General features: G+C 36.7%; 1 protein-coding gene across 7 annotated transcripts in view; it reads left to right on the plus strand.

Annotated features, from left to right (window-relative positions):
- Positions 1 to 27900, plus strand: part of LOC135768879 (RNA binding protein fox-1 homolog 3-like) — a 291731-nt gene that overhangs the window by 195071 nt on the left and 68760 nt on the right. The window contains exon 1 of one of the 7 annotated variants that reach the window (XM_065278238.2): positions 5672 to 5833. The exons of the other annotated variants lie outside the window; for them this stretch is intronic. Within the exon in view, the coding sequence (XP_065134310.1) occupies positions 5744 to 5833 (90 nt within the window). The 5' untranslated portion in view covers positions 5672 to 5743. Of the gene's footprint in view, positions 1 to 5671; positions 5834 to 27900 lie in introns of those variants that run through there. 7 annotated transcript variants of the gene reach the window in all.

The raw sequence follows: 27900 nt of genomic DNA on the forward strand, positions 1-27900 counted from the left end.
ATAATTTTTGTTAGAGAGAGAAGACACAAAAACTAAATGTGTCTGCTGGAAGGGACTTTAAAAAAACCCTCAGGGTCAACAGAGCTCAGTGTGTTGGACGTTTGCACAAACCACCAGCCCCTGACTTCAGTGATGCCAAATAAATGTTGCTTATGAATGTCATTTTGCCAATTTACTATAACAGTGAGTCTGGAATTTAAAATGAAGATTGATTTTATCTCACTGGAAATTAAACGTTTCCAACAATCAAAAGCTAATACAGTAGGTTAAAGTAATGGACTGTGTGTGTGTTCAGGTGTAGTTATACTTTACATGAATTTATCAAATACTCGTTAAGACATTTTAAGTGCATGGTCCTTATTAGTAAAAAACACAAATCTTTTACTAAATTTCCCTGTAATAATGTCCGCAGGTTTGTGTGAAGAGAAAAATATAATTGTGCTAATAAAACACTTTTATGAAAACTTTATGAGAGTTCCTATAGAGACCTTTAAGAGATCTCCACACTAATATAGTGAAGCAGACGGCTGTGGTCTCTCCAGCACAATGTGCTTCTTTTAAAGCAATCACTCGCTCTTTCCTGGGTGCGCATTAAAATTTAATGTTTGTTGCCCATAAAGAAGAAACAACCTCTAAAAATAGGGCTTGACATGAGCTTGTTGGACACTGAAGCGTTGGATTGCTGTTTGTAAAGTTTTTAAAGAACTTTGTAAAGTTTGTTTCTGATATACGTGGTGATTTCTTGACGTGGCTTTAGAAAGTAACTTGTGTACGTGTGTGGTGTCATGTTGTTATGTTTCCCTGCGGATGTTTGCGAATCTATAAAATAAATGTGATCATCAGATGTCTTTGCTGTATTCTGATGATATAGATTCTCTATAGCGATGTTTTGTTTTACAGATTTTTTTCCAAATGTTAACAAAATGACAACTTTCCATTGACTGATGTCATGTGACTAAAGCATAATTTTGTTTTTTTACGATAAGTCATTCCAAAAACCATGATGGTGGGTGTGTTTGGCCTCATAAATACTGCAAAAGCGACTCAAAAGCATACAGAGATGTCATGCACTTGTGGGTTCTTGTGACGCCACATGAAGTTTATTAGACCTCCTTTGTCTTGTCCTCCAACCAATCATACACGCCACATTTAAAGAATGATCATGTGACTTTTACGCACGTCAAGCAACTAGTAAATGTGGTAAATTGTTTCAATTGCAGTTTTGCGATATATTTCTTGTTCAAATTGCCTGAAAAACCACCACAACATAAACACTTTTTTGCAATATATAGGAGTTTATGCGAAATTGGTGAGTTTCTATTGGGCACACATGTTGTTACAAACCTGTATAAATTTCTATGTTCTTATGAACACGAAGGAAGATATTTTAAGGAATGTTTGTAACCAAACCGTTCGTGAGCCCCATTCACTTCCATCGACAATTCCAACTATGAAAGTGAATGAGGCTCATGAACGGTTTTAATTTTGGGGTGAAGTATCCCTTTAAAGTGACTTCAGAAGCTGTTTTGATTTAAAAAAAAAACACTTTCTCACTAGCCTAATGGTTTCCATAAAAGATTTGCTAAAAATTTTAGCAGTATTTTGTAGATGTTGAAATGACGGTGTTTCGATTAACCGATGTTATGCGACTAAAAACGTAATTTTGTTCTCTCATTCTGAAAACCATGACTAGTGCAGACCGAAATTAAGATACCAAGGAAGCGACTTCTGAATATAGTTTTGAATGCTTTTGATTCTTAAACTAATAGGTCATTAGCAGGCCCAAGCGGAATCCGCGCCCACAGATATCCGTTAAGAACTCAGCGGAATTCCGCGGATGTAATGATTCGTGGTAAGCCTTTAAAAAGTCATTATTTTAGATGCAATTTTGTAATATTTACAGCTTAAGTTCTCTAATATCTTTTAAAAAATTTAAAATCTTTCTGCAGAATTTTCCCAAAAATTTCCTCAGAGAAAGTTCAAAACGTTTTGAACGCGTCCACTTTCGACCACTTTCAACCACATCCAGAGGTTGTCGAAACCACTTTCGATCGGATCGCTTTGGAGTTACGGAATGCAAATGTGGTTGAATGTGTTTGAACAGCCACACGCGACCGCCTTCTCTCCGCCCATTTATTTAATCTGAGGTATTAAACACAAGTTTTACGTCTTTTTTGACTTCTGGCGTGAACATACGGTGAACAGCACTATTTTTAGTCTTTCATTGATAAAACTACTGCGGGGTGTTCTCCGTAGTTTCGTTTTGAAAGCGTGAAAGTTGCGCGATCCTATTTCATCAATTGCGCTGAAAATTCAGAGAAAGCTCTTACATACTCATGTACAAAACACTGTGCAGCATGTATACTTGCTAAACAAGCAGTGCACTCCGACATAATACTAGTTTGCATCCATATAAGCTCATAATGACTCCCGCTCGGGTTTGAATGACAGCAGAGAGACTCGCCCACCATCTCAACAGACCACCCCCTCACAGTATTCAGGACAGAAGTGGTCGAAAGTGGACAAAAGAGACGGATTTAAATGCCAGGTGTAAACGTAATGTGTCTCTCTCGTCCACTTGTGATCCGATCGATGAAAACACATCTTAATACCAAGTGTAAACAGACCCTATTATTCTGAAATGTGGAAAATATAATAAAATATAATAATTAAAATATAATATATTTTATATTATACTATATTCTATTTTCATTATAATAAATGTAAGGAAAATATAATATAGTGTTTCAAAATTTTTGCCTGATAGTGTAAATATTATATACTGTTTAAACAATATGTAATATTATCATTTATACCACAGGGCTGTTGAATGCTTTATTCTGATTGGTTGAGAAATGTTCAATGGGTATTGATTATTTTTCGATAAACGCACACCTGACCTGTCAAATGTCTTAAAATAAACACCAGAGCAATGTCTGTGGTAACTGTGGTATAAGTAGAACGATTGGCTCCAGTTTGAATTATTTAAAAATAATTCTGCATTACGACCTATTTTTGAATAATTCAACTGCCCGTCTTCAATTATTCCTTACGTTATAAACTTCAAGAGTTGAGGTCTGGGTTAAACAGTGTACCGGTAAACAAAAGTTCAATTATTAAATAAACCAAACATCACTCATTTGATTTAATGCACTCATTCAGCTCCTTTATTATTAGCATTACATATCAAATTAATTTAAATTATAATAGCCGATTATAAAAACAACACAAATCCACAGGTTTAAAATGATTTCAATTAAATTAAACACTTTCATAAGAACCACAGAGATTAAAGATTTTACCAGCCTATTGTTTACACAAACAAAAGTGTTTGCAGGTGCTGTAATGTGTTACGTTACAACCCTTGTGTGTGTGTGTGTGTGTGTGTGTGTGTGTGTGTCTCTCTCTGTCTCTCTCTCTCTCTTTGTCTGTCTGTCTCTGTCTGTCTCTGTGATGTCTCAGGTGAATGATGTCTCTATAATAAGTTGTATGTGTCTGTATCAATGTAGGTCTGTATAAAGTCATTCTCGTAACTTCGTACACATGAGTAACATCATCAGACACTGTCAGTAGTGTGCACGCTCGCATGTGTGTGTGTGTGTGTGTGTGTGTGTGTGTGTGTGTGTGTGTTTGTGTGTGTGCATTCAGTGATGTAATTTGGAGTGAAATCACATTAGTGCATGCATGTGTGATGGCTGCTGTACACAGAACATCTGTTTCTGACACACACTGATTGGTGCACATGGGCGTGTGTGTGTGTGCGCGCATGTTTTATTAAAGCTCATGGGAGAGATGTGACCACTTCATACTCTTAACACACTAACTCAACATCAATCTCCCTCACACTCCCATTTTTATCTGTGCACAGAAAACCATTAAAAGCCTTAAAAGTTTTGGGTAGAAAACAATCATTTGCACCTAAAGATTTAAGCCCGATTTATAGTCGCGTGTAAGCTTTATGTCGTAGCTACTCCGTGGGTTGTCTGAAGCCTGTGCGTAGCCTGACGTGCACCTCGCAAAATTTTTAACAGCGTGTCAGTTCTACACGGACCGCAAGCGCTGTGATTGGTCCACCAGAACCCCTCTCGTGTGCAACTTGATGCAGACGACGACGCAAAATTGTAAATGAAAACCTTTGCGGAACCTACGCTGTCGCGCATAGAATAAATGGAATAATTAACTCATGAAAAATACTAAATGTAGGTCGGCAACGACTAACCGTGTTTCCCAAAATGCCTCTGAAATCGATTTTGAATCGATTCTGTGTTTCATGCACAGCTTGTTCGTGTACAACGGCATTTGGCCAGTAGGAAGTCCTTATCAATCTAAAATCATTGAGTCGGAGTCGTTTATAACGTGCATTTAAAAAAGCAACACTCGTTAAAAATACTTATTCAAAATATTTTTTATTATCATGAAAATACCTGAAACAATCTGAAGAACAGCGATATGAATATTCCTGTAGACATTTCCTGGAATAGCGTTTGTACATCTTAGTGGCACAAAGGGAGTTTCTGCACGAGAGTGCCCCCTAGCTTTGGGATGTGCTGGGATTTCACCGTAATTCATTAAATTCATTCAATGAGAAAACGCAAATTTGCATGATTAATCGTTGCAGCCCTAAATAAATGTTTTGGTTTCCTAAAGATGAGGGGAGACAGCGATCATGGACCAATGCTATGTGAAGAGAGGTTTGGCAGCCGGCTGTAGTTAAGATTGTATAGATTATATAGTACACATTTTACACAGTAACGTTACCTCAGCGTAGTTTTTGATACGCTTTAGCTAGCTTTAGACTAAGGTAATCTACATATTATTTATTTTGCTTGTGATAAGAAATAAACTACTGCAAAAGGAAGTTGATAGATTATTTGCAGAGTTTCCAGAAGTTGCATTTGTTTCACGAAAGCCGTTTGTTTATTTTGTTAACCATCTATTAACAGTAGATTTTTTTCATTTGTAAAGAAGTAGGATGCTGTTTGCTTGTGAAATAACTTTAAACTGGAATGCTATTAATTGTTGTTAAGGCTATAGCTAAGGCAATGATGTGGTAAGTACTTGTTAAGATGTTTTAATTTTCCATAATCATTATTCATTTTACTGTAAAACATGACAGATACAATTACTTAAATAAGCATAAATAAAGCTCGTAATACTACCATAATGAATACATACAATTGAACTATCTTCTCTTTTCTTTATCATTGCTTTACTCTAATAGTGTTTATTTTCTTACATTAATGGGAGTTTGGGGAAAATGTGATTAAATATGAAAATACTCTACCAATACAAACGGATGTTAGTGCTCCAATAAAACCTTATTTTATACTAAATGTTATTAATTATATATTTTCTTTGATTTTAGAATAAAATGTAATCTGCATAGTGAGACTAATTCAATTGTGTACATAAAGCTTTAGATTGTGTGTGTGTGTCCTTGAATCTGTTTGAAAGGGTTTTGGCAGTGTTACGCTCTAAAGGGGGTCGTGGGCAATTAAAGCACACATGTGGTGCTGTTTCAGGCACTCACGCATCCCTCCTCCACCCTCATGACTCCTCCTACTTCTGTATGTGAATGTTTAGATGATCTTTATTGCTTTCAGAGAGAGAGAGAGAGAGAGAGAGAGAGAGAGAGAGAGAGAGAGAGCGTAGACCATTGGCAGGGTTCATTTAGTCTCCACTAGGACAGAGATAAAGGCAGTAAGAGTCTCTCGCTCTCTCCCTCTCTGGTGAATTTGGGCTCATGGCGAACTCAGCGTGTATGTTGCTGTCAGGCTGTGGTGTGCTGCCACATTCACTTCACTGTCCACCTGCGTACCTTTACCTGCCTGAGGTAAGACCTTCATTTCATTTACATTTACTCCTCTCGAAATCATTCGTCAGCATGTAGTTTGTGACCCCTGACCTCTGACCTGAGTCAGTGCTGTTTTATTTGACATTGACTCAGCACTGATTCACTTTCATTGTTGACATTTGTATTTGGTGTTGTAGTTTAGTCTTCATTTTGATGTGAGAAAGTCTTATGTTTTTTTTTTTTTGTTATAGTTACAATAGATGAGCTTAAAAGTTCATTGAATTTTAGCTTATGGTGTATAATATGAAATTTTATTATGATGTCATTTTTCACATTTAACAGCTAGACTGAGTTATATTTGACATGCGTGTGTGACACAAAACTCATTATAGATCATTATTAGCGATATTAGCATATGCAGATACGCTCATGAATTATTCAGGATTTTTTTCCTGCGCTCATTGTCTGAAGTTAACTTAATTCATATATTTAATCGTTTATTTGTAATAATTAAAGGAAAGCGTACTTTTATGTTTATAATGGTTTTAAATTTGTTTATAGTGACCTTGTGGTATTAGCACACACAAATGTTTTTTGTATGAGCGTCTGACTGAATTGATATTGATCTTACAAGCAGATCATTTCAAAGCTTTCGACTAATTTGTCATGACTGGTGACAGAAAATTATTCATCATTTCGCGTTAATCGTTCAATATTATATTTTAATTTTATTTGGTTTAAGACAGAAATATTTAGGTCATTACCATCAATATTAGCATATGTTGAAGTTGTCATCTTAATGAACATGAATTACTTTGTGCATAAGATTTATAGTAGTCAATAGGCCTATATTTGATCATTTCTCACAGATCTGTACTGGTTTCATGATGTCTTGTCACATAATCAAACATGATGAATGTATAATTCATCTTCATTCCTTTTATTTGTATTGTAAATGCAACTTTGTGGTCACGTTGTTGAGGTTTATTATTCACTCATGATTACATTATAATGCATTGATACCACAGTATAAAACTCAATGATTTTTTAAAAACATATATAATCTTTAAAAACTATAATATATTACATCATTCATCAGACCTATGTATATAATTAAATTTGGTCCAATATTTAGTGTTTTGTGTATTTGTGTGAATTGTGAGGGTTTTGTGATGGAGCGATATACCAGTGAGACACTGGAGAGCAATAAGAGATGAGAGCATTCAGTGTCCTACCCTTAAATCTCTCATAGACACCAGGATAAGACTTCACTCCTCCCCCATCTGTTCACACACACACACAGAGACACATGAGGTCCTGATGCTGGGTCGCCCTGTGAAGAATCAGGGCATTCATTCCTCCAGAGACATCATTCATGCGTGTGCGCGCGTTTATGCTCTTAATTGATCTCATATTCAGTTCTGTTGTGTGTATCGCTGAATTATTGATACGTTTCATAAATGTAATGCGATTTAAATATGAAAAATGAGAAGCGCAGGGGAAAATGAAATAAATAAATATTCATTCACACATTATTGAGCCTCTTTAGAATGAGCTGAAGATTATTGTTGTTGTCTTGTTGTTGCTTGGCTGAAAACATTGTGTTGATGTATAGAAATCTTTAGGACCAGAGATTGGATGGCAGTTTGTATTTTTACTCTGGGTGTCTGTATGTGATTGTAAATGGTCTCGTCTGGAGAGCAGAGGTATTATTTAGTGTTCATCATGACTTCACATGATGAAGACTTCAATCACAAGAGATAAACACTTTCTTGAAATCACTAATGAAACTTTACTTTCATGTCATTTGCAGCTGTGTGAAATGTTTTTTTTCTCATATTGCTGCTTCCAATCTACTTTAAAACGGGCCTAAACTGGTTGGCTGGTTTTAGCTGGTCTCCAATTTGGTTTTAGCTGGGTACGCTGGTTTAAGAATGGTTTTGGACACTTTTAGCTGGTCAGACTGAAAGCTTGGCTAAGGCTTAGCTGGTTTAAGATGGAAGTAGCTGGTTTATGATGGTCCTCCCAGCCTGGCACAGCTTGTTAAAGCAACACCAAAGAGTTTTTTTTTTACCTTAAAATAACGTTTCCAAAAAAGTTTCAGAGGTTCATCCACTCAAAACAGGGTGAATAACACTTTCACATTCGCTTTGCAGCCCTCTATCGGCCAAAACCGCACTAAAGAAGTTTCCACCCGTCGGGTAGTGGTCCTGTAGTTCGAGTGAAAACTACAAAAACTTGCTTTACGGCAGACCTACAATCCAATCAGAGCCAGCTATGCTGCAGTATTTACGATAGTGGTAATGAACAATTACGCTTCTAACCTGTAGGGGGAGCAAAGAGCAAAAACTCTTTAGTGTTGCTTTAAAGCAGTGATTCTCAAACTTTTTCACCATGCGGCCCCCCTAGTGTACAGCACATTCCTTCGCGGCTCCCCAAAGAAAATTTATGACAAAAACAGTTCTTAAACTCAACGTTTAAATAAATAAAAAAAAAAAACATAATAAATTATACAAAGTAGTGCTTTTGGTTAGTAGCCTCATTTATTTTAGGTTTAATTACACAGAATTCATGATAAATTAATGTATTTTATAAAATCTCATAAAACTGAGCCCCCCCTGGCACCATCACCAATCATCGGCCAATTTATAGGTGCACCCCTATTGTGGTTTAAAAGTACTTCTTTTTATTTATTCATGTATTGGTAAAAATAACAATAGTTTCGCTAGATGTCTCGGTTGGGATCGTTTAGAGCCTTTGAAGCTGCATTGAAACTGTAAACTGTTGAGGTCCATCAACATCTTGGATGACATGGGGGCGAGTAAATTATCGTTTTTTTGGATTTTTTGGATTATTCCTTTAAGATGGTAAAGCTGGTCAGGCTGTTGGGTTGGCTGGTCTCCCAGCTGGTCTTCTCACAACAATAACAAACAATCAGGTGGCATTAAAGTAAGGTGCTAAGTAAAATAAGATCAGACCAAGACCAAAATATATAAGTCACAGTATAACATCTCTCTCATTCTCTTTCTCCTAGTTCTGATTTTTATGCAATAGTTAAATGGTTTATAAGACCCCTCCCTCAAACACCAGTCATATAGTTATTCATTATTTTTAGTAGACGCATAACAAACAACATTTATAAAATATGACTGTAATGACAGTATGACTGTAACTTCTAGCTGAACGTAGCTTCCCATCAGTATCAGCGTATCAGTGTGTAGATATGTTCAGGTTAGTGTAGTGTTCAGGTCTTGTGACTCTCAGGAGACTTCTCTCTCTCAGCAGCAGCTCAAGACTGTGGAAACTGTAGTGCATGTATCACAGCTGCTAATGGACCTGACAGTGAGGTAGCAATGTGATCATGTGATTGAGACACAAATACAGAACTTGAACCTGATGCAAGTTTCTCTTAAAGGAACAGTATGTAAGAAATTGATATCAATTAATCATAAAATGGATCTGATATGTCACTAGACATTAAGAAATCATTTTCATTTCAAATACTTAAATCACTGTGATTGCAGTACCAGTTTTACCCACAAGTTTTGTGATTGCAGTACCAGTTTTGGCCACAATCCTACATACTGTTCCTTTAACTCATGCAAAACCCTCTTACATATGCATAGCTCATATCATATGTTTAGAGGAAAATGTAAAGGCAGTGAAGATTTATTATTGAGGCAAAACAAACCTTCATAAGACTTGGAGTCCAGTTGCTGCATGCTGCTGTTAGATTGACTAACACTGCTGCAGGTAAATCATTGCATTACATTTACAGTATGCATTTGGCAGACGCATTTATCTAAAACTGCTTACAGTGCTTTCAATCAATACATTTTATCAGCATTCGCGCTCCCTGGAATTAAACCCATGACATTTGCACTGCTAACACAATGCTTTATATTATGATGAAAACTTTAATGACAACTATAACTATAATAGTGTCCAAACACATTTTTTAAACTTAACAGTCACAAAAAAGGGTGTACATGACGGCTTCAATGCTAACATCTTTCCTCTAAATATTAATGTAAAAGCTAGAAGCTCTCGCTGAGGCTACACTGCCATACACAGGTTATATTTTCCCATCTTGCATGTACGCTTTCATCAGACACATACACAGATTTCTAATTAGGTAATTTACTGGTTATTTATTTAGCTTGTTATTAAAAATAATACTTTGTTGTTATTTATTCTATGCAAAAGTCTACCGGAAATTAAGTATGGGCCACAAAAGCCATTTGTTTATGTTGTTGTCACATGAACCAATATAGGTATTATATCAGTAAAAATTACTACTTCCCGGCTGTTTTTACACTCTTCAAGTTATTTTCAAACCAATGTTGAATAAAAATGAACAAACCAAGTCTGTTAGGTTGTAAATTAATCTCTGGTGGGTTGTTTCAAACCAAAATGCTGAGTTGTTTAAACCATTGTTGGGTCAAACATAAACATTTTCTGGCTTAATTTAACCTAACACTGGGTTTGTCCCTTTTCAACCCTATAGTCATTTGGTCCCAAAGTGTTGCATTTTTATGTCTTTCTTAATAAAAATAGCTTATTTAGATTATAAACTCAATGACCATAAACTAAAGATACACACAAACATGTATAGACAGCCTGGTCTCAAAGTTAATGCGTAGTAATAATACATAACTTTCGAAAACAGAAAGCATACTTTTTTCTACTTTTAAATAGATGCTGAAGCGTTCAATGTAGATGTATTTGCAACATTTAATCATTGCATTATTACGTTTTACAGCTACAAAAAACGTAAAACACCATAAAGATTGCCGTATAATTTCTCTTTAACCATTTTATCGATAATGTTTTAAGCACAATATTTGAATTCAAATTCATAACGAATGCGAGATTAGAAGTTTGCGTTAACGGCCGCTGATGAAAACTGAAATTTAGATCAATGGATGAAGGGCCAAATTTGAATCTGTTCCTCGCAATCGTATGAATTTTAAAGATGTGAATTACAGCGATTGAATAAAATTAACCTTTTCTGTGAATGTATGTTGTGTTTTTGTTAAATTATTGTTGCATAGGAGAAGACTGAAGAGCATTAAATAAATAAGTCAGAAAATACGACTGAAAACATGAGTAAGAAACGGCAATGCACGCAATTGTAATATATATGAATAGGAATAAATACAAATCTGTACGTCTGCAAAGCTGTTAATACGTAAATGATTAACGTATTAGTCCTGCCAATGCGTCTATTTTATACATTTCAGTGTGTATGAAAACGTAAGTAAATATACGTGTGGTACAATCGCACTTTACGTAAAAATACACACGTATTCTCGTGAGATCTCATTGTTATGGATGACCTCTATGACAGCATGTAAACAAGTCAAACTAACAACATGGAAAAATTTAACTCTTTTCCTGCCATTGACGAGTTATCTCGTCTATTAAGAGAAAACATTTGCATGAAAAAACATGTTCCTGATGAGTTTTTAGGTAATGTGTAATACCGCGATTATCCACTAGATTGCCTAATTCATAAAAAACTAAAGCAAAAAAGTATTTACTAATTTTAAACTCTGTGTATTTTTTGATAACCATTCAGAATTTGATCTCTAACAAAATTTCTTCACAAAAATGCAATTATTTAAGCTTTTTGCAAAAAAAAAAAAAACCATATAAAAGAAAAACACCCATATTTAAGAGTTATAATCAGAGAAAAAAAATCTAGATAGGATGAAACGTTTTTTTTTTTTTTTTCAGTTTGTTTGTTTGTTTGAAAGAAGAGGGTCTGTTTTTTTATTAGATATATTTGTATGTTTATATATTTTTAGAAGAACATTTTCCTGGAAGGCATTTTGTGAAACTTTTGTGAAAATCACAAAAAATGCTGACGTGCAACTTTTCAAAAAAAAAAAGGCTGGCGGGAATGAGTTAATAAGATATAAATCTATAATTTGGTCGGTCCAAAACTTAGCTGTTTACTTAACTGTTTCCCCCACACAAAAGTTTTAATATCTTTTAAACATTTTAATGCCACAGTTTTTCAAATCCAGTGATAAGATCTTCCTTAGTTCTTGTCAGTTTTGTGAATAAATTTCAGAGCGTCTGTAAATGGTCATCTGTCCAGGATCTGTAGGAGTGCTCGGTGTCGGATCATCAACAGAGATGTCAAGTTCTTCACAGTACAGAAACGAGTTTCACAACTCTAAAGATCATTCAGGTGCTGATGAGAAACTACTTACTGTCACCAGCAGAAATGACTCAGAAACCACACTTTCATCTCTCTTCTCTCTCTCTCTCTCTGGACGGTTTAGTACTGAATCACACTGACAGCAGAGTCTAAATGACAGACAGCAGTGAGAGACGTGCGCTCATAAATAGTGGGCAGCTCGGGGTGATTTACGAGAGGCGTGTGAAGACACTAGATCTGTCTTCAACACCTCAGTGACTTCACACAGCCCGTCCTCCCATTTATTAATGATCGTGCGATCGTCTCCTCATGCGTTTGGGAGTTTAATTTCATTTCCATCAGAGCGTCGACGGATGTGTTTAAAAGATCATCCTTTACTCATGGAGACATCCCGCTAAAGATTCATTATTCACTTCAAAATCACACATTCTACAATAGGGTACTTTGATATAAATGGGACCACGAGCACAAAACCAGTCATAAGTAGCACAGGTATATTGGTAGCAAATGCCAACAATACATTGTATGGGTCAAAATAATTTTTTGTTTATGCCAAAAATCATTAGGATATCAAGTAAATATCATGCATCATGAAGATATTTTATTAATTTCCTACTGTCAATATATCAAAAAGTATGGCAGTCAAAAGATTAATCGTGATTAATCGCATACAAAATTAAAGTTTGTGTTTGCAAAATGTATATATGTGTGTGTAAATATTATGTATATATAAATTCACACATACATGTATGAATTTATGAAAAATGTCTAGTGCTGGGAAAAGATTAATCGCGATTAATCGCATACAAATAAAAGTGATTTCTTTGCATAATATATGTGTGTGTGTTGTGTGTAATTATTATGTATATTTAACCACACACACATACATATATTCATTTTAGATTTTTTTATTTATATATTTTTTTTTTAATTTATATATAATATAGAATATATAAAAATATAAATAAATATAAAAATACACATGTAAATGTTTCTTAAATACATACATGAATGTATGTGTGTATTTATATATAAATAATAATTACACACAGCACACACTCATATATTATGCCAAAAATCACTTTTATTTTGTATGCGATTAATCGCGGTTAATCTTTTCCAAGCACTAAAATAAATATATTTTTTCCTTGTATTTCAACTTTAAAGTCGATTTTCTCAATATTTAGATTTCCCCCATCAGATTTTCAAATAGTTGTCTTAATTTTACAAAAAAATAAAATCTTTTCCAAGCACTAAAATAAATATATTTTTTCCTTGTATTTCAATATAATAATTACTCACAGTGCCACTCATATATTATGCAAAAAGTAACTTTTATTATTTATGCGATTAATCTCGATTAATCTTTTGAAAGCCCTATTAGTTGCTAAGGACTTTATTTTGACAACTTTAAAGTCGATTTTCTCAATATTTAGATTTCCCTCATCAGATTTTCAAATAGTTGTCTTAAAAAAAATTGGACCCTGGTTTTGTGGTCCACGGTCACAAATAATTCATGTACCCTTTTTTTAGAGCCAAAATTTGAATTTAATCACAATAAAATACTAAACTTTTTTATGAATCATTAATATTTTCACAATAGATTTTTATAGGGTAGCCTACATACTAAAAGTTTGGGTTTTGGACAAGCAGTAACTTTACATTTTATACATAAAAGACATTTGAGATAAAGCAAAATAAATAATAACGGCACAGTCAAAATGATGTAAAACCATTTATAAAATTGTTATATTTATAAAAATCGAGCACTGGTGCTCAAAAGTGCTCCAGTATACAGCACTTTGTGTTTGACATTAAAGTCATGCAGAATAAATAAGAGAAACGTTTCAGTTCAATCTGTGCATTCGGACAGAAGCGCCTTGACAAAAATCCAGTTTTAATCAGATTTCGAACCACATATAAATATGGTTTGGATCGGGTTTGAAAGTAATTTGATTTTGCGTGGTTTTGTTATGTTCAGACTACAAACAACTAAATAGATTTGAGTTAAAATACACTAAAAGATAGATGATTTTCTGTCTGTATGATGTTAATCTTTCACTTCTGTCTGAAGCATTCGTACAGAGATTCAACCGAACAAAAGCTTTGGGTCGCGTCCAAACCTGTGGCTTTACTGCTGAATGTTTTAATAAGAATATCCTCACAATAATTCACTTACATCTTACATTACTGTCAGAACTCAATGGATGAGATGAGAATGAGAACGGGATGAGACGGCTTACGTCAGTGGAGTTGATATCTAATGTAACTGTGATCAGGTTATCTTACTCTATTCAGGTAAATGCGTGTTGACTTAAATAGTTCCTGTATGTGTGTGTGTATGCGTGTGTGTGTGCGTGTGTGTGTGTGTGTGTGTGTGTGTGTGTGTGTGTGTTTGTCTGAATTCACTACTGATGCTTTTTGTATTTTTGAAGTCATTCAATGAAATACAACAATACCACAGCAGACATAAGCTGGTTTACACTCTCATTCACTTTCTTTCTCCATTTCAGTGTAAAGCCCTTTTCACACACAGATTAGGGAAAATACACAGAAAATGCATCTGGGATTTGTCTGGGATTGTTTGATTTTTGGTTCATTCACACTGCCAATGATTATCCGAATCTGTGCTGCATTCACACACATACCGCAAAGGTCCTGTAAAGACACGTGACTTATTTTTTCACAACGTCTTAAGTTTGCTTATCTTTGATTTGTCTCTCATAAAACCACACATGTGCATTTTAGTTTAATCTCAATTCAGTGCGGATTGTGTTGAGCTCCCTGATCTCTGCTTTACTCTAGTTTGCCAAAATTTCTCGTTGTGAATGTTGATCTGTGTTTAAATCACTGTCAAAGAGATGAACCATGTTTCTGGTTGCAATGAAATGCATGTACTCACTTTGGCACGCCCCTTACGACATTGTTTCTGCCCTTTTGTTCACACAATGCTTTCCGTGAATGTTACGGCAATGTTATTAGGTCCTCTTTACAGTAGCAATCCCACAACATTTACGGGATGTGTTCGTGTTCCCACCTGGTGTGCCTCATACATCCTGAAAAGTAAAGCTGCTGGCTCTTTGATCGCCCCCTGGTGGCTGGATGCATTACAAGTCATAAACCCTGCCCTCTCCATGCAAACGAACAGGATTCAGGTCAAAATAAAAACAAATAAATTACACTTCCAATATAATTTTCATAAAGATGGTTTTGGTCCTTTAAGGTAGTTTTTATCACGCTGCTATAGGTTAAATTGTTCATTTTTCATGTGATAAGTTTCATTTCAGCTAGAAATTTGATGCTATAGAAACAGGGTGTGTCGTTATGATTGACATTTGTAATTGACAGCTTCTCTCTGAGCTTTGAGGGAAGATTAACTCTTTCCCTGCCATTGACGAGTTATCTCGTCAATCTGCAATACCGCTACTATCCACCAGGTGGCTCTTCCGCAACTTATAAAACCCGGAAGTATTGCCCCTGCATCTGATCTCTATCAAAAGTCCTTCACAAAAATGGAATTATTTCAGCTTTTTGCTAAAAATTTTGTGTTTTTGATGAAACCTACACATATTTGAGAAGTGATAAAAACAGAACACATTAAGGTAGGATGAAACTCTTATTTTGTTCTTTTATTTCATATATTGTATGTTTATATTTTTAAAAATGAGCATTTTCTGGAAGGCATTAAACTTTTGTGAAAATCATGAAACTGTTTGTATTTAACTTAACTTATTTTAGCAAGCCAGGCAAATGAGACGTTTAAAGAGTATGGTTGAATTGGCGCACAAGCGTTTTGGCGGAAGTTTGATACCACGGCTCCGCCTCCGGGCTCCACGGACAATTCCTTCTGCACATGCCCTGGCTCCAAACTGACGTTTTTGCGTAACGTGTCAGCACCCATCGTCAGACATTTTACGTTCAGTTCATTACAATGGAAGTACGCGGCGTCCCGTCATCCATCTTTTTTTATAGTCTGTGGTTCACACAGAAGCATCTCTGACATTTTTTTGAAAATTGGTGCTGTGTGAATGGGGTTTAAGTTTACTTTATTGTCCTGACAAAAACTTTGTTTATAAATACAAAGAATATGGATATTGTGCAATATTAAAGTAAGTAAAATAGAAAGATACAATAAATAAGAAAAATACTGTACATTGTAAATGGAAATCTAACAAAACTTACAAATAGTTTTTTGTCAGTCTAAATTAATTGAGTTAAAATTAGAGGAGAAAATAGCAATGTTTATTTCTGGACAAATCTAAAAAAATAACTCTAACATCTGTGTGTGTTTGTAACCTTAAGCGCATTTGCATATGTTAATTGTCAGGTATATTTTAATGATTATTACTGAGGTTTAAATGAAGTCTAATGAGACACGCATATCTTTATTACTGTAAACAGCATGCAGGTGAACACTTGAGATGCTGAGTTTTGGTTTCTTCATCAGATTTGGTTTGTTGCCATTAGTTGTGATCATTTATTCATGATGTCAATGTAAGCGATATTTATAAATATAATGAATTGTGTGATCATAGTGTCTAATTTAAACTTGTTAGGTTTTAGAGCGATTCACTGAATCAATGAATTGTTGTTATATTTATGTGTTATAAATTACACACACACATACAGTCAGGCATACATGGTTTACTGGGACAATTGCATAGACGCAATGCATTTTATACTGTGCAAACTGTATTTTATTTCCCTATCCCATTCCCTAACCTCAACCATCACAAGAACCTGAAAAACTACCATTTGGTATGTTTCTTAAGCCAGGGGTTTTCAAACTTTTTGTGTGTGTGGACCACTGTTTGTAATCAAGAATTTTCGCGGACCACCTCATAATACTTATTATAAAATATGTCTACACAAAGTCCTGAATTAATCTGCACATCTAAATAGTCTTACTAGCACTAAAACTATAACTGGTCATCACATCAGTACAACAGGTTTCTTAACCTTATATCATAATTATTTATATACATATTCTTAGTGTTGGGAAAGTTCACTTTCTACATGAACTAGTTTAGTTCACAGTTCACTAATTTTAAAATGAACTAGTTCAGTTCATAGTTCATATTTGAAAATGTTAAACTAGGTCACAGTTCCAAAAATGAACTAATTTATAGTTATTTTTTCCCATATTATTTTTTTTAAATGATTGCCATTATAGCCCATATAGAACCACCACAGACAGCAATTTCATCAGTTTTAACACTGAATCTAAATGCGTCAGATTTCATCTTCGTGTCCAACTTTAAATCCTTATCCAACCAGGGTTTACATTAGCATTGACTGTCTTTTAATTTTTGTATTTGCTTACACATACCTTGAAAGGCTAGCTGGGTGGGGCTCGCACCCCGGGCGAGAAGCGCTGCGAGGCATTGCGTGTTTGACAACTCGCAGGTATTGCACTCCAAACGTGCACGCTAAATAACGTGAGCTTAGTAAAAGTCTATTTCAAGATGCGGAATATGCGTTAGCAGCCTATGTTAATCCTTAACGATTTAGGACAAATATGATGTTATTTAATGTTAAACTATTTGAGTTGCGCGGCAGGAATTTCAGCAGCGTCTGTGTTGTTGTGATGACGCATGCAGCGTGACTGGTGAACACCGAGTGGTGGCGGTGTTGCCAGATTGGGTGTTTTTTCCGCTACACATTAAGGCCTGTTTACAGTGTGGTTTAGTCGGGTTTTCGCCTGGAAGAATATACAAATCTGGTACCCTATTGAACGACGTTAAACTGAGAGTCCGTGCCGATCACAGGCACCAGAATAAATGAGTTCACAGTAACATTTATTAGGTAGCAGTACACGTTCGCCCAAAATATGAACGAGTTTGTATATTAAAATATACATATTCTTATTTTGCCTTTTCACGGACCACCTGCAGTACCCTCACGGACCACAGTTTGGGAATGGCCGTCTTAAGCTATACTCAAAAAAATTATTCAAGCCCTTCTTAGAAATGACACATTAAAATTGTGTTCAATTAATTAAACATACCTCATTAAGAGCAATAAGTAAATATATTTAATTAGTCTAACACAAAATGAATATGTACTATAATTTATTGATTTCTGTTAACACAATTAGTTTGAGTCTGGGTTCTGGAAAAATAATTTCCTAGCATGCTTTGTATGCAACTGCTTTTGGAGAGTAATTTTTTTAATTAAGTGTTATTTTATGCATTTTTAGGTAAAGACTTAATAGTGTTTAATGTCTATTTATCTTATTGATTTAGAAGCGTTTGTGTTATATTTTTTAAAATTGTTTGGTTACCATCGTGCAGAAGAGTGGCACTTGTGGTTCGGTTGTAGATGTGATGTATTTCTCTCAATAGGCACTAACTGTGTTAATGCCTGTTTGGAGATCAGTCTTCTCTCACATGCTCATCCAAAGTATCATATGTTATTATTATTAGCATGCTAACATGTGCTTATGCTAATTAGTATGATATAAAAACTTTTTATATAAAATATCAGAATTGAGTGATTCAGACTACACTACTTGAGTTATTCAAACTACGCTAAATCGAGTTATTCAGACTACACTAAATTGAGTTGAGGCAACTAATTGAGTATTGCCATTTACTTTAAATTTAGTTGGACTAACTCAATATATTTTTATTGTGTGAAGCAGTTTTTTATGAGTTAGGGGTACACATTCATATTGGATGGAAATCCTGCCCACAATTTTATTAAGTTAATCCAATGAATCATTTTTTTTTTGTGTGTGTGTATTGAGTTAACATGGACACGTCCTGTGTATAGCTTTATAAATATGTCATTACACTATTACCCGTAAACCACATGTACCAACCCCCCAACCACACACACTATCATAAAGAGAAAATCTGAATCACATTGTATCAACTGGAAATCAACTGTGTGCTTTAACATACACATACACACAGTGCTCTGTTAGGGGTGGCTGTAATTTGATAAGCCAAAGAAACCCAATGGACTGTAAAGCACTCACCATATTCTCTGATGAGCGAGAGAGAGAGAAAGAAAGAAAGAGAGAGAAAGATTTGAGGGAGGAATTATGGAGATATCTGATGACGGAATACTGTTAGCACATTGGTATTTATCCACACACATACACACAAACAAACAAACACACTTTCTTTCTTTTGTATTGTTGCTGTGTGTTTGTAGTTGAGTTCTTTAAAGTTTCTCGTGTCTGATAAGGAGCAGTCTGATCATCAGAACTCACGCAGATCACAAATAATCCAGCTGTTGAAATTCTATAACATCTCAGTGATCTGAAAGTGTTTGTCATAGATTCTCGTTTAACCTTGTTTAACTGACAGACATGAAGCACCACCACACATTCCTACACACACACAAATAAAGCAAAGGCAAATAGAGACAAGAGATTATCAATAGAAATGCATATAAGCGTTAGAGCTCTGTTGTGTTATTCCGCTTTCATTTTAAAAGCTGAGGTCCAGACTTTGAACCACCTGACCCCCTACTACAGATTTACACACGTTTGTCTACATATACAGCCGAGTTGTGTCTTGTTGAAGTGGTCTGTTCATGGCCAGAATAATGTGTGCGATGTGAACAAGGCTTTATGCTTATTGTCCAGAAGGCATCAGATCAACACTTAATGTATTTTCTCATCTTCTTGGACAGACAGTGCTCATTAAACGTGATCACATTGGAGCACACCTCGATGTGCCAGAGGGAGAGAGTGTGCAGAAATCTTAATGTGAGCGTTATTGCTCTTCAGGCTGTGAAACACAGAGTGTGGCCTGCGGGCATGACACTGGAAACCAGTTCAGTTCACATGTGTAACTTCCCTAGAGCTTTGAGCTCCGCTGCTGAACATCTGAAGACTTCACAAGTGCTTATCATGAAGCTTTGAGTCACTTAACACACTCACTGTACTGCTAATTGTCTTTATCTGTGAATAAGCTGCTGATTTCCCCAGGCCTTCATCAGTGTGTGTGTTTAAGATAAAAATACAGATGAGGGAGTACGGTAGCCATGTAAGTAGGAGTATGGTAGCCATATAAATACTGAGGGAGTATGGTAGCCATTTAAATACTCAGGGAATATGGTAGCCATTTAAATACTGAGGGAGTATGGCAGCCATGTAAATACTGTGGGAGTATGGTAGCCATGTAAATAGGAAAGGAGTTTGGTAGCCATGTAAATACTGATGTAGTACGGTAGCCATGTAAATACTGAGGGAGTACGGTAGCCATGTAAAAACAGATGGGGTACAGTAGCCATATAAATACAGATGGAGTATGGTAGCCATTTAAATACTGAGGAAGTACGGTAGCCATGTAAATACTGACGGAGTACGGTAGCCATGTAAATACTGACAGAGTACGGTAGTCATGTAAATACAGATGGAGTTTGGTAGCCATGTAAATACTGAGGGAGTACGGTAGCCGTGTAAATACTGAGGGAGTACGGTAGCCGTGTAAATACTGAGGGAGTACGGTAGCCATGTAAATACTGAGGGAGTGCAGTAGCCATGTAAATACAGATGGAGTTTGGTAGCCATGTAAATACTGAGGGAGTACGGTAGCCATGTAAATATTGAGGGAGTATGGTAGCCATGTAAATACAGATGGGGTACAGTAGCCATATAAATACTGAGGGAGTGCAGTAGCCATGTAAATACAGGTGGAGTTTGGTAGCCATGTAAATACAGATGGAGTTTGGTAGCCATGTAAATACAGATGGAGTATGGTAGCCATGTAAATATTGAGGGAGTACGGTAGCCATGTAAATACAGATGGGGACAGTAGCCATGTAAATACTAAGGGAGTACGGTAGCCATGTAAATACAGATGGAGTTTGGTAGCCATGTAAATACAGATGGAGTTTGGTAGCCATGTAAATACTTAGGAAGTACGGTAGCCATGTAAATACTGAGGGAGTACGGTAGCCATGTAAATACAGATGGGGTACAGTAGCCATATAAATACAGATGGAGTTTGGTAGCCATGTAAATACTGAGGGAGTTCGGTAGCCATGTAAATACTGAGGGAGTACGGTAGCCGTGTAAATACTGAGGGAGTACGGTAGCCGTGTAAATACTGAGGGAGTACGGTAGCTGTGTAAATACAGATGGAGTTTGGTAGCCGTGTAAATACAGATGGAGTTTGGTAGCCATGTAAATACAGATGGAGTTTGGTAGCCGTGTAAATACTAAGGGAGTACGGTAGCTGTGTAAATACAGATGGAGTTTGGTAGCCATGTAAATACTGAGGGAGTACGGTAGCCATGTAAATACAGATGGAGTTTGGTAGCCATGTAAATACAGATGGAGTTTGGTAGCCATGTAAATACAGATGGAGTTTGGTAGCCATGTAAATACTGAGGGAGTACGGTAGCCATGTAAATACTGAGGGAGTACGGTAGCCATGTAAATACAGATGGGGTACAGTAGCCATATAAATACTGAGGAAGTATGGTAGTCATGTAAATACAGATGGAGTATGGTAGCAATTTAAATACAGATGGGGTATGGTAGCCATATAAATACTGAGGGAGTACGTTAGCCGTGTAAATACTGACGGAGTACGTGTAAATACTGACGGAGTACGGTAGCCATGTAAATACAGATGGAGGTTGGTAGCCATGTAAATACAGATGGAGTTTGGTAGCCATGTAAATACTGAGGAAGTACGGTAGCCATGTAAATACTGAGGGAGTACGGTAGCCATGTAAATACAGATGGGGTACAGTAGCCATATAAATACTGAGGAAGTATGGTAGCCATGTAAATACAGATGGAGTATGGTAGCAATTTAAATACAGATGGGGTATGGTAGCCATATAAATACTGAGGGAGTACGTTAGCCGTGTAAATACTGACGGAGTACGTTAGCCGTGTAAATACTGACGGAGTACGGTAGCCATGTAAATACAGATGGAGGTTGGTAGCCATGTAAATACAGATGGAGTACGGGTAGCCATGTAAATACTGAGGGAGTACGGTAGCCATGTAAATATTGAGGGAGTATGGTAGCCATGTAAATACAGATGGGGTACAGTAGCCATATAAATACTGAGGGAGTATGGTAGCCATGTAAATACTGTGGGAGTATGGTAGCCATGTAAATACTGAGGGAGTACGGTAGCCGTGTAAATACTGAGGGAGTACGGTAGCCATGTAAATACTGAGGGAGTACGGTAGCCATGTAAATACTGAGGGTGTACGGTAGCCATGTAAATACTGAGGGAGTACGGTAGCCATGTAAATACAGATGGGGTACAGTAGCCATATAAATACTGAGGAAGTATGGTAGCCATGTAAATACAGATGGGGTACAGTAGCCATATAAATACTGAGGAAGTATGGTAGCCATGTAAATACAGATGGGGTATGGTAGCCATATAAATACTGAGGGAGTACGGTAGCCATGTAAATACAGATGGGGTATGGTAGCCATGTAAATACAGATGGAGTACGGTAGCCATGTAAATACAGATGGGGTACAGTAGCCATATAAATACAGATGGAGTTTGGTAGCCATGTAAATACTGAGGGAGTACGGTAGCCATGTAAATACTGAGGGAGTACGGTAGCCGTGTAAATACTGAGGGAGTACGGTAGCCGTGTAAATACTGAGGGAGTACGGTAGCTGTGTAAATACAGATGGAGTTTGGTAGCCATGTAAATACAGATGGAGTTTGGTAGCCATGTAAATACAGATGGAGTTTGGTAGCCATGTAAATACTAAGGGAGTACGGTAGCTGTGTAAATACAGATGGAGTTTGGTAGCCATGTAAATACTGAGGGAGTACGGTAGCCATGTAAATACTTAGGAAGTACGGTAGCCATGTAAATACAGATGGAGTTTGGTAGCCATGTAAATACTAAGGGAGTACGGTAGCTGTGTAAATACAGATGGAGTTTGGTAGCCATGTTAATACAGATGGAGTTTGGTAGCCATGTAAATACTTAGGAAGTACGGTAGCCATGTAAATACTGAGGGAGTACGGTAGCCATGTAAATACAAATGGGGTACAGTAGCCATATAAATACTGAGGAAGTATGGTAGCCATGTAAATACAGATGGAGTATGGTAGCAATTTAAATACAGATGGGGTATGGTAGCCATATAAATACTGAGGGAGTACGGTAGCCGTGTAAATACTGACGGAGTACGGTAGCCATGTAAATACAGATGGAGGTTGGTAGCCATGTAAATACAGATGGAGTACGGTAGCCATGTAAATACTGAGGGAGTACGGTAGCCATGTAAATATTGAGGGAGTATGGTAGCCATGTAAATACAGATGGGGTACAGTAGCCATATAAATACTGAGGGAGTATGGTAGCCATGTAAATACTGTGGGAGTATGGTAGCCATGTAAATACTGAGGGAGTACGGTAGCCGTGTAAATACTGAGGGAGTACGGTAGCCATGTAAATACTGAGGGAGTACGGTAGCCATGTAAATACTGAGGGAGTACGGTAGCCATGTAAATACAGATGGGGTACAGTAGCCATATAAATACTGAGGAAGTATGGTAGCCATGTAAATACAGATGGAGTATGGTAGCCATTTAAATACAGATGGGGTATGGTAGCCATATAAATACTGAGGGAGTACGGTAGCCGTGTAAATACTGACGGAGTACGGTAGCCATGTAAATACAGATGGAGGTTGGTAGCCATGTAAATACAGATGGAGTACGGTAGCCATGTAAATACTGAGGGAGTACGGTAGCCATGTAAATACAGATGGGGTACAGTAGCCATATAAATACTGAGGGAGTATGGTAGCCATGTAAATACTGTGGGAGTATGGTAGCCATGTAAATACTGAGGGAGTACGGTAGCCGTGTAAATACTGAGGGAGTACGGTAGCCATGTAAATACTGAGGGAGTGCGGTAGCCATGTAAATACAGATGGAGTTTGGTAGCCATGTAAATACAGATGGAGTTTGGTAGCCATGTAAATACAGATGGAGTTTGGTAGCCATGTAAATACAGATGGAGTATGGTAGCCATGTAAATATTGAGGGAGTACGGTAGCCATGTAAATACAGATGGGGACAGTAGCCATGTAAATACAGATGGAGTATGGTAGCCATGTAAATACAGATGGAGTATGGTAGCCATGTAAATACAGATGGAGTATGGTAGCCATGTAAATACAGATGGAGTACGGTAGCCATGTAAATACAGATGGAGTACGGTAGCCATATAAATAATACTGAGGAAGTATGGTAGCCATGTAAATACAGATGGGGTACAGTAGCCATATAAATAATACTGAGGAAGTATGGTAGCCATGTAAATACAGATGGAGTATGGTAGCCATTTAAATACTGAGGAAGTACGGTAGCCATTTAAATACAGATGGAGTATGGTAGCCATGTAAATACAGATGGGGTATGGTAGCCATATAAATACTGAGGGAGTATGGTAGCCATGTAAATACTGTGGGAGTATGGTAGCCATGTAAATACTGAGGGAGTACGGTAGCCGTGTAAATACTGAGGGAGTACGGTAGCCGTGTAAATACTGAGGGAGTACGGTAGCCATGTAAATACTGAGGGAGTGCGGTAGCCATGTAAATACAGATGGAGTTTGGTAGCCATGTAAATACAGATGGAGTTTGGTAGCCTTGTAAATACTGAGGGAGTACGGTAGCCATGTAAATATTGAGGGAGTATGGTAGCCATGTAAATACAGATGGGGTACAGTAGCCATATAAATAATACTGAGGAAGTATGGTAGCCATGTAAATACAGATGGAGTATGGTAGCCATTTAAATACTGAGGAAGTACGGTAGCCATTTAAATACAGATGGAGTATGGTAGCCATGTAAATACAGATGGGGTATGGTAGCCATATAAATACTGAGGGAGTATGGTAGCCATGTAAATACTGTGGGAGTATGGTAGCCATGTAAATACTGAGGGAGTACGGTAGCCGTGTAAATACTGAGGGAGTACGGTAGCCGTGTAAATACTGAGGGAGTACGGTAGCCGTGTAAATACTGAGGGAGTACGGTAGCCATGTAAATACTGAGGGAGTGCGGTAGCCATGTAAATACAGATGGAGTTTGGTAGCCATGTAAATACAGATGGAGTTTGGTAGCCATGTAAATATTGAGGGAGTATGGTAGCCATGTAAATACAGATGGGGTATGGTAGCCATATAAATACTGAGGGAGTATGGTAGCCATGTAAATACTGTGGGAGTACGGTAGCCATGTAAATACATATGGAGTATGGTAGCCATGCAAATACAGATGGGGTATGGTAGCCATATAAATACAGATGGTGTACGGTAGCCATTTAAATACTGAGGAAGTACGGTAGCCATTTAAATACAGATGGAGTATGGTAGCCATATAATACAGATGGAGTATGGTAGCCATGTAAACACTGGGGAGTATGGTAGCCTTGTAAATATGAAGTGAGTATGTTAGCCATGTAAATACGGATGGAGTATGGTAACCATGTAAATACAGATCGAGTACTTAAACATGTACATTTGGATGGAGTACGCTAGACATGTAAATAGGAATGAAGTGTGTTGAATGAAGATACAGTGGTGGCCATCATAAGAAGATTTTATGTTTGTGGTTAATATTGATGTAGAGAGAGAGAGAGAGAGAGAGAGAGAGAGAGAGAGAGAGAGAGAGTAGCATGGTATCACAATCTCTTAAACACACACGCGTACACTTAGGGTGTGTACTTCTACACAAAGCGACTTACACTTCGAAGGCAAACAGTTTTTACTGCAACAATTTAATGGCTTATTTTTTCCCAATGTAATTTAAATCAGATAGAAAGCAATCTACTGTGTGTTTGCGTAGCTATATTAGGGCATAATTGTGCATATAAGTGAGCTCATTTACACAAAATCTACTCTCAGTGATGTCCTTTAAACTAAGAATGATTTATAAATGTAGTCATTAATGTTGTGAAGTATTTATTTAGTCTGTCTCTAGAATTCATGTAAAACATTATTTTTATAGGTTTGCACGTTGCTTGTGTAACAAAGGTTGTTGAATGACAAGAGGTGTGATATCACACATGTTATCTTGAATAATATAATGCTACACTCTCAGTAAGTGTTGTGTTATTTCTTTCATTCTCTCTGGGTGTGAAATGTGTGTTGTGTCATATTGATCCATAGAGTGGTCAATAATAATGGTCCCTGTTCACATGTGGTGCAACACAGTCAATCGTGTGTGTGTGTGTGTGTGTGCGCGCGCACGTGTGTGTTTGATGAGAAACATTGCCATTTTTATTTGCAATCTCAGCTAAAGCTCTAGAGGAGACACATATGAGCAGTTGTATAAAAGAAGCTAAAGGGATCTCTTCTTATAAACGACGTTCTCATTCATCGACTCATCTCTTGATCAGTTTATCTGTCTTTCAGTTCCTGGACATGAGACAAGACTGTTGTTTATTTTACAGTATGTAGTCAGAGATCCTGACTAAGGTCTTCACGCTTTCTGACTTACTGTGAGTCTGTAGATTCTGTTCAGTTGGCAGTTTGGGTTTGACAGTACTGGTCAGCAGTGGCGGCTGGTGCTAAATTGTTTTGGGGGGGCACAACACAGTATAAGTTTTACATTCAGATAACTAAACAGATTTTTGCCAGATGTTTAGTGTCCCTCCGCAAATCATCCTGAGGGTGGGGCTCTGAGGTTGACTGACAGGCTCTTAAATTATACATCAAGCATAAATTTCAAAGCATTTCAAAAATAGGTTTAAAGGGATAGTTCGGCCAAAAATAATATTAAACCTGTGATTTACTCATCCCGAAGCCGTCTGAGATGCATATGTCCATAATTTTTCAGACAAACATTTTCAGTTATTTTAGAAAATGTCTTATATCTTTCAGCTGCTAAACCGTAAAGTTACGGGGTCCAGCTCCTTCAAGTCCAAAAAAAGTGCATATATCCTTCCCCAAAAGATATATGCGGCCTTACTGGAAGCGAGTTATTTTCCTTTATAAAGTTTTAAAAGTGGATATTTCTACAACAAAACGGCGCGGATTACCCTCAGAAGACCTTTGTTTATCATCCTGAAGCCGTTTGGATTTATTTTGTGAAGGATACACTGTAAAAAAAATCCGTAGAAATTGTAGCTGGGTTGCCGGTAATTTACCGTAGATTTACATTTATGTTTTTTACTGGCAACATTTTGTTCAAAGTTAAATGAACATTAAACATTTACAAGTCTTTATCTTTACAGAGTAAAACTAAAAAACAGCATCAAGCAAAACATTCTGGGAAACAAAATCTGGAGCAAAAAAACAGAAAAAGGTTGATGATGATTTCTGGTTCCCAGAATGCTTTGCATGAGGCTGTTATTGTATAGTTTTATTCTGTAAAGATAAAGACTTGTTAAAATGTAAGATTTATTTAACTTTGAACAAACTCTTGCCAGTAAATAACATAAATTTAAATCTACGGTAAATTACCGGCAACCCAGCTGCAATAACATTGCAATTTTTACGGATTTTTTTTACAGTGTAGATGCACATTTTTTGGATTTGAAGGACGTGGACCCCATAACTTGATTAACTGAAAGATTAACTGAAAATGTGTTTGTCTGAATAATTATGGATATATGCATCTCGGACGGCTTTGGGGTGAGTAAATCATGGGTTTAATATCATTTTTGGCCGAACTATCCCTTTAAGGATTTATTTGTAGTAAAGCTCGTAGTAAAATATTTAGGGATCCACGTGTACACGTGTACACAACCCCTTGTTAAAGAACCATAAGCAGGTTGATCTGGACCCAGCTCTTACCTTCAGTTTTCTGCCAGTGTTATCTTCTTAAACGGACTTTAAAGGACATTGTCCAGATTGAAAACTACGCCCCTATCTCTCAGTCCTGAATTTATCAGTTTGGGGCAACAGAAAAGTTGCCCATCTCGGATCAGACTTGAGGACGCTGATTTTATGTCATATCATAACATGTG

The sequence above is a fragment of the Paramisgurnus dabryanus genome, chromosome 3 (genome assembly GCF_030506205.2).
Source record: "Paramisgurnus dabryanus chromosome 3, PD_genome_1.1, whole genome shotgun sequence".
NCBI lineage: Eukaryota > Metazoa > Chordata > Actinopteri > Cypriniformes > Cobitidae > Paramisgurnus > Paramisgurnus dabryanus.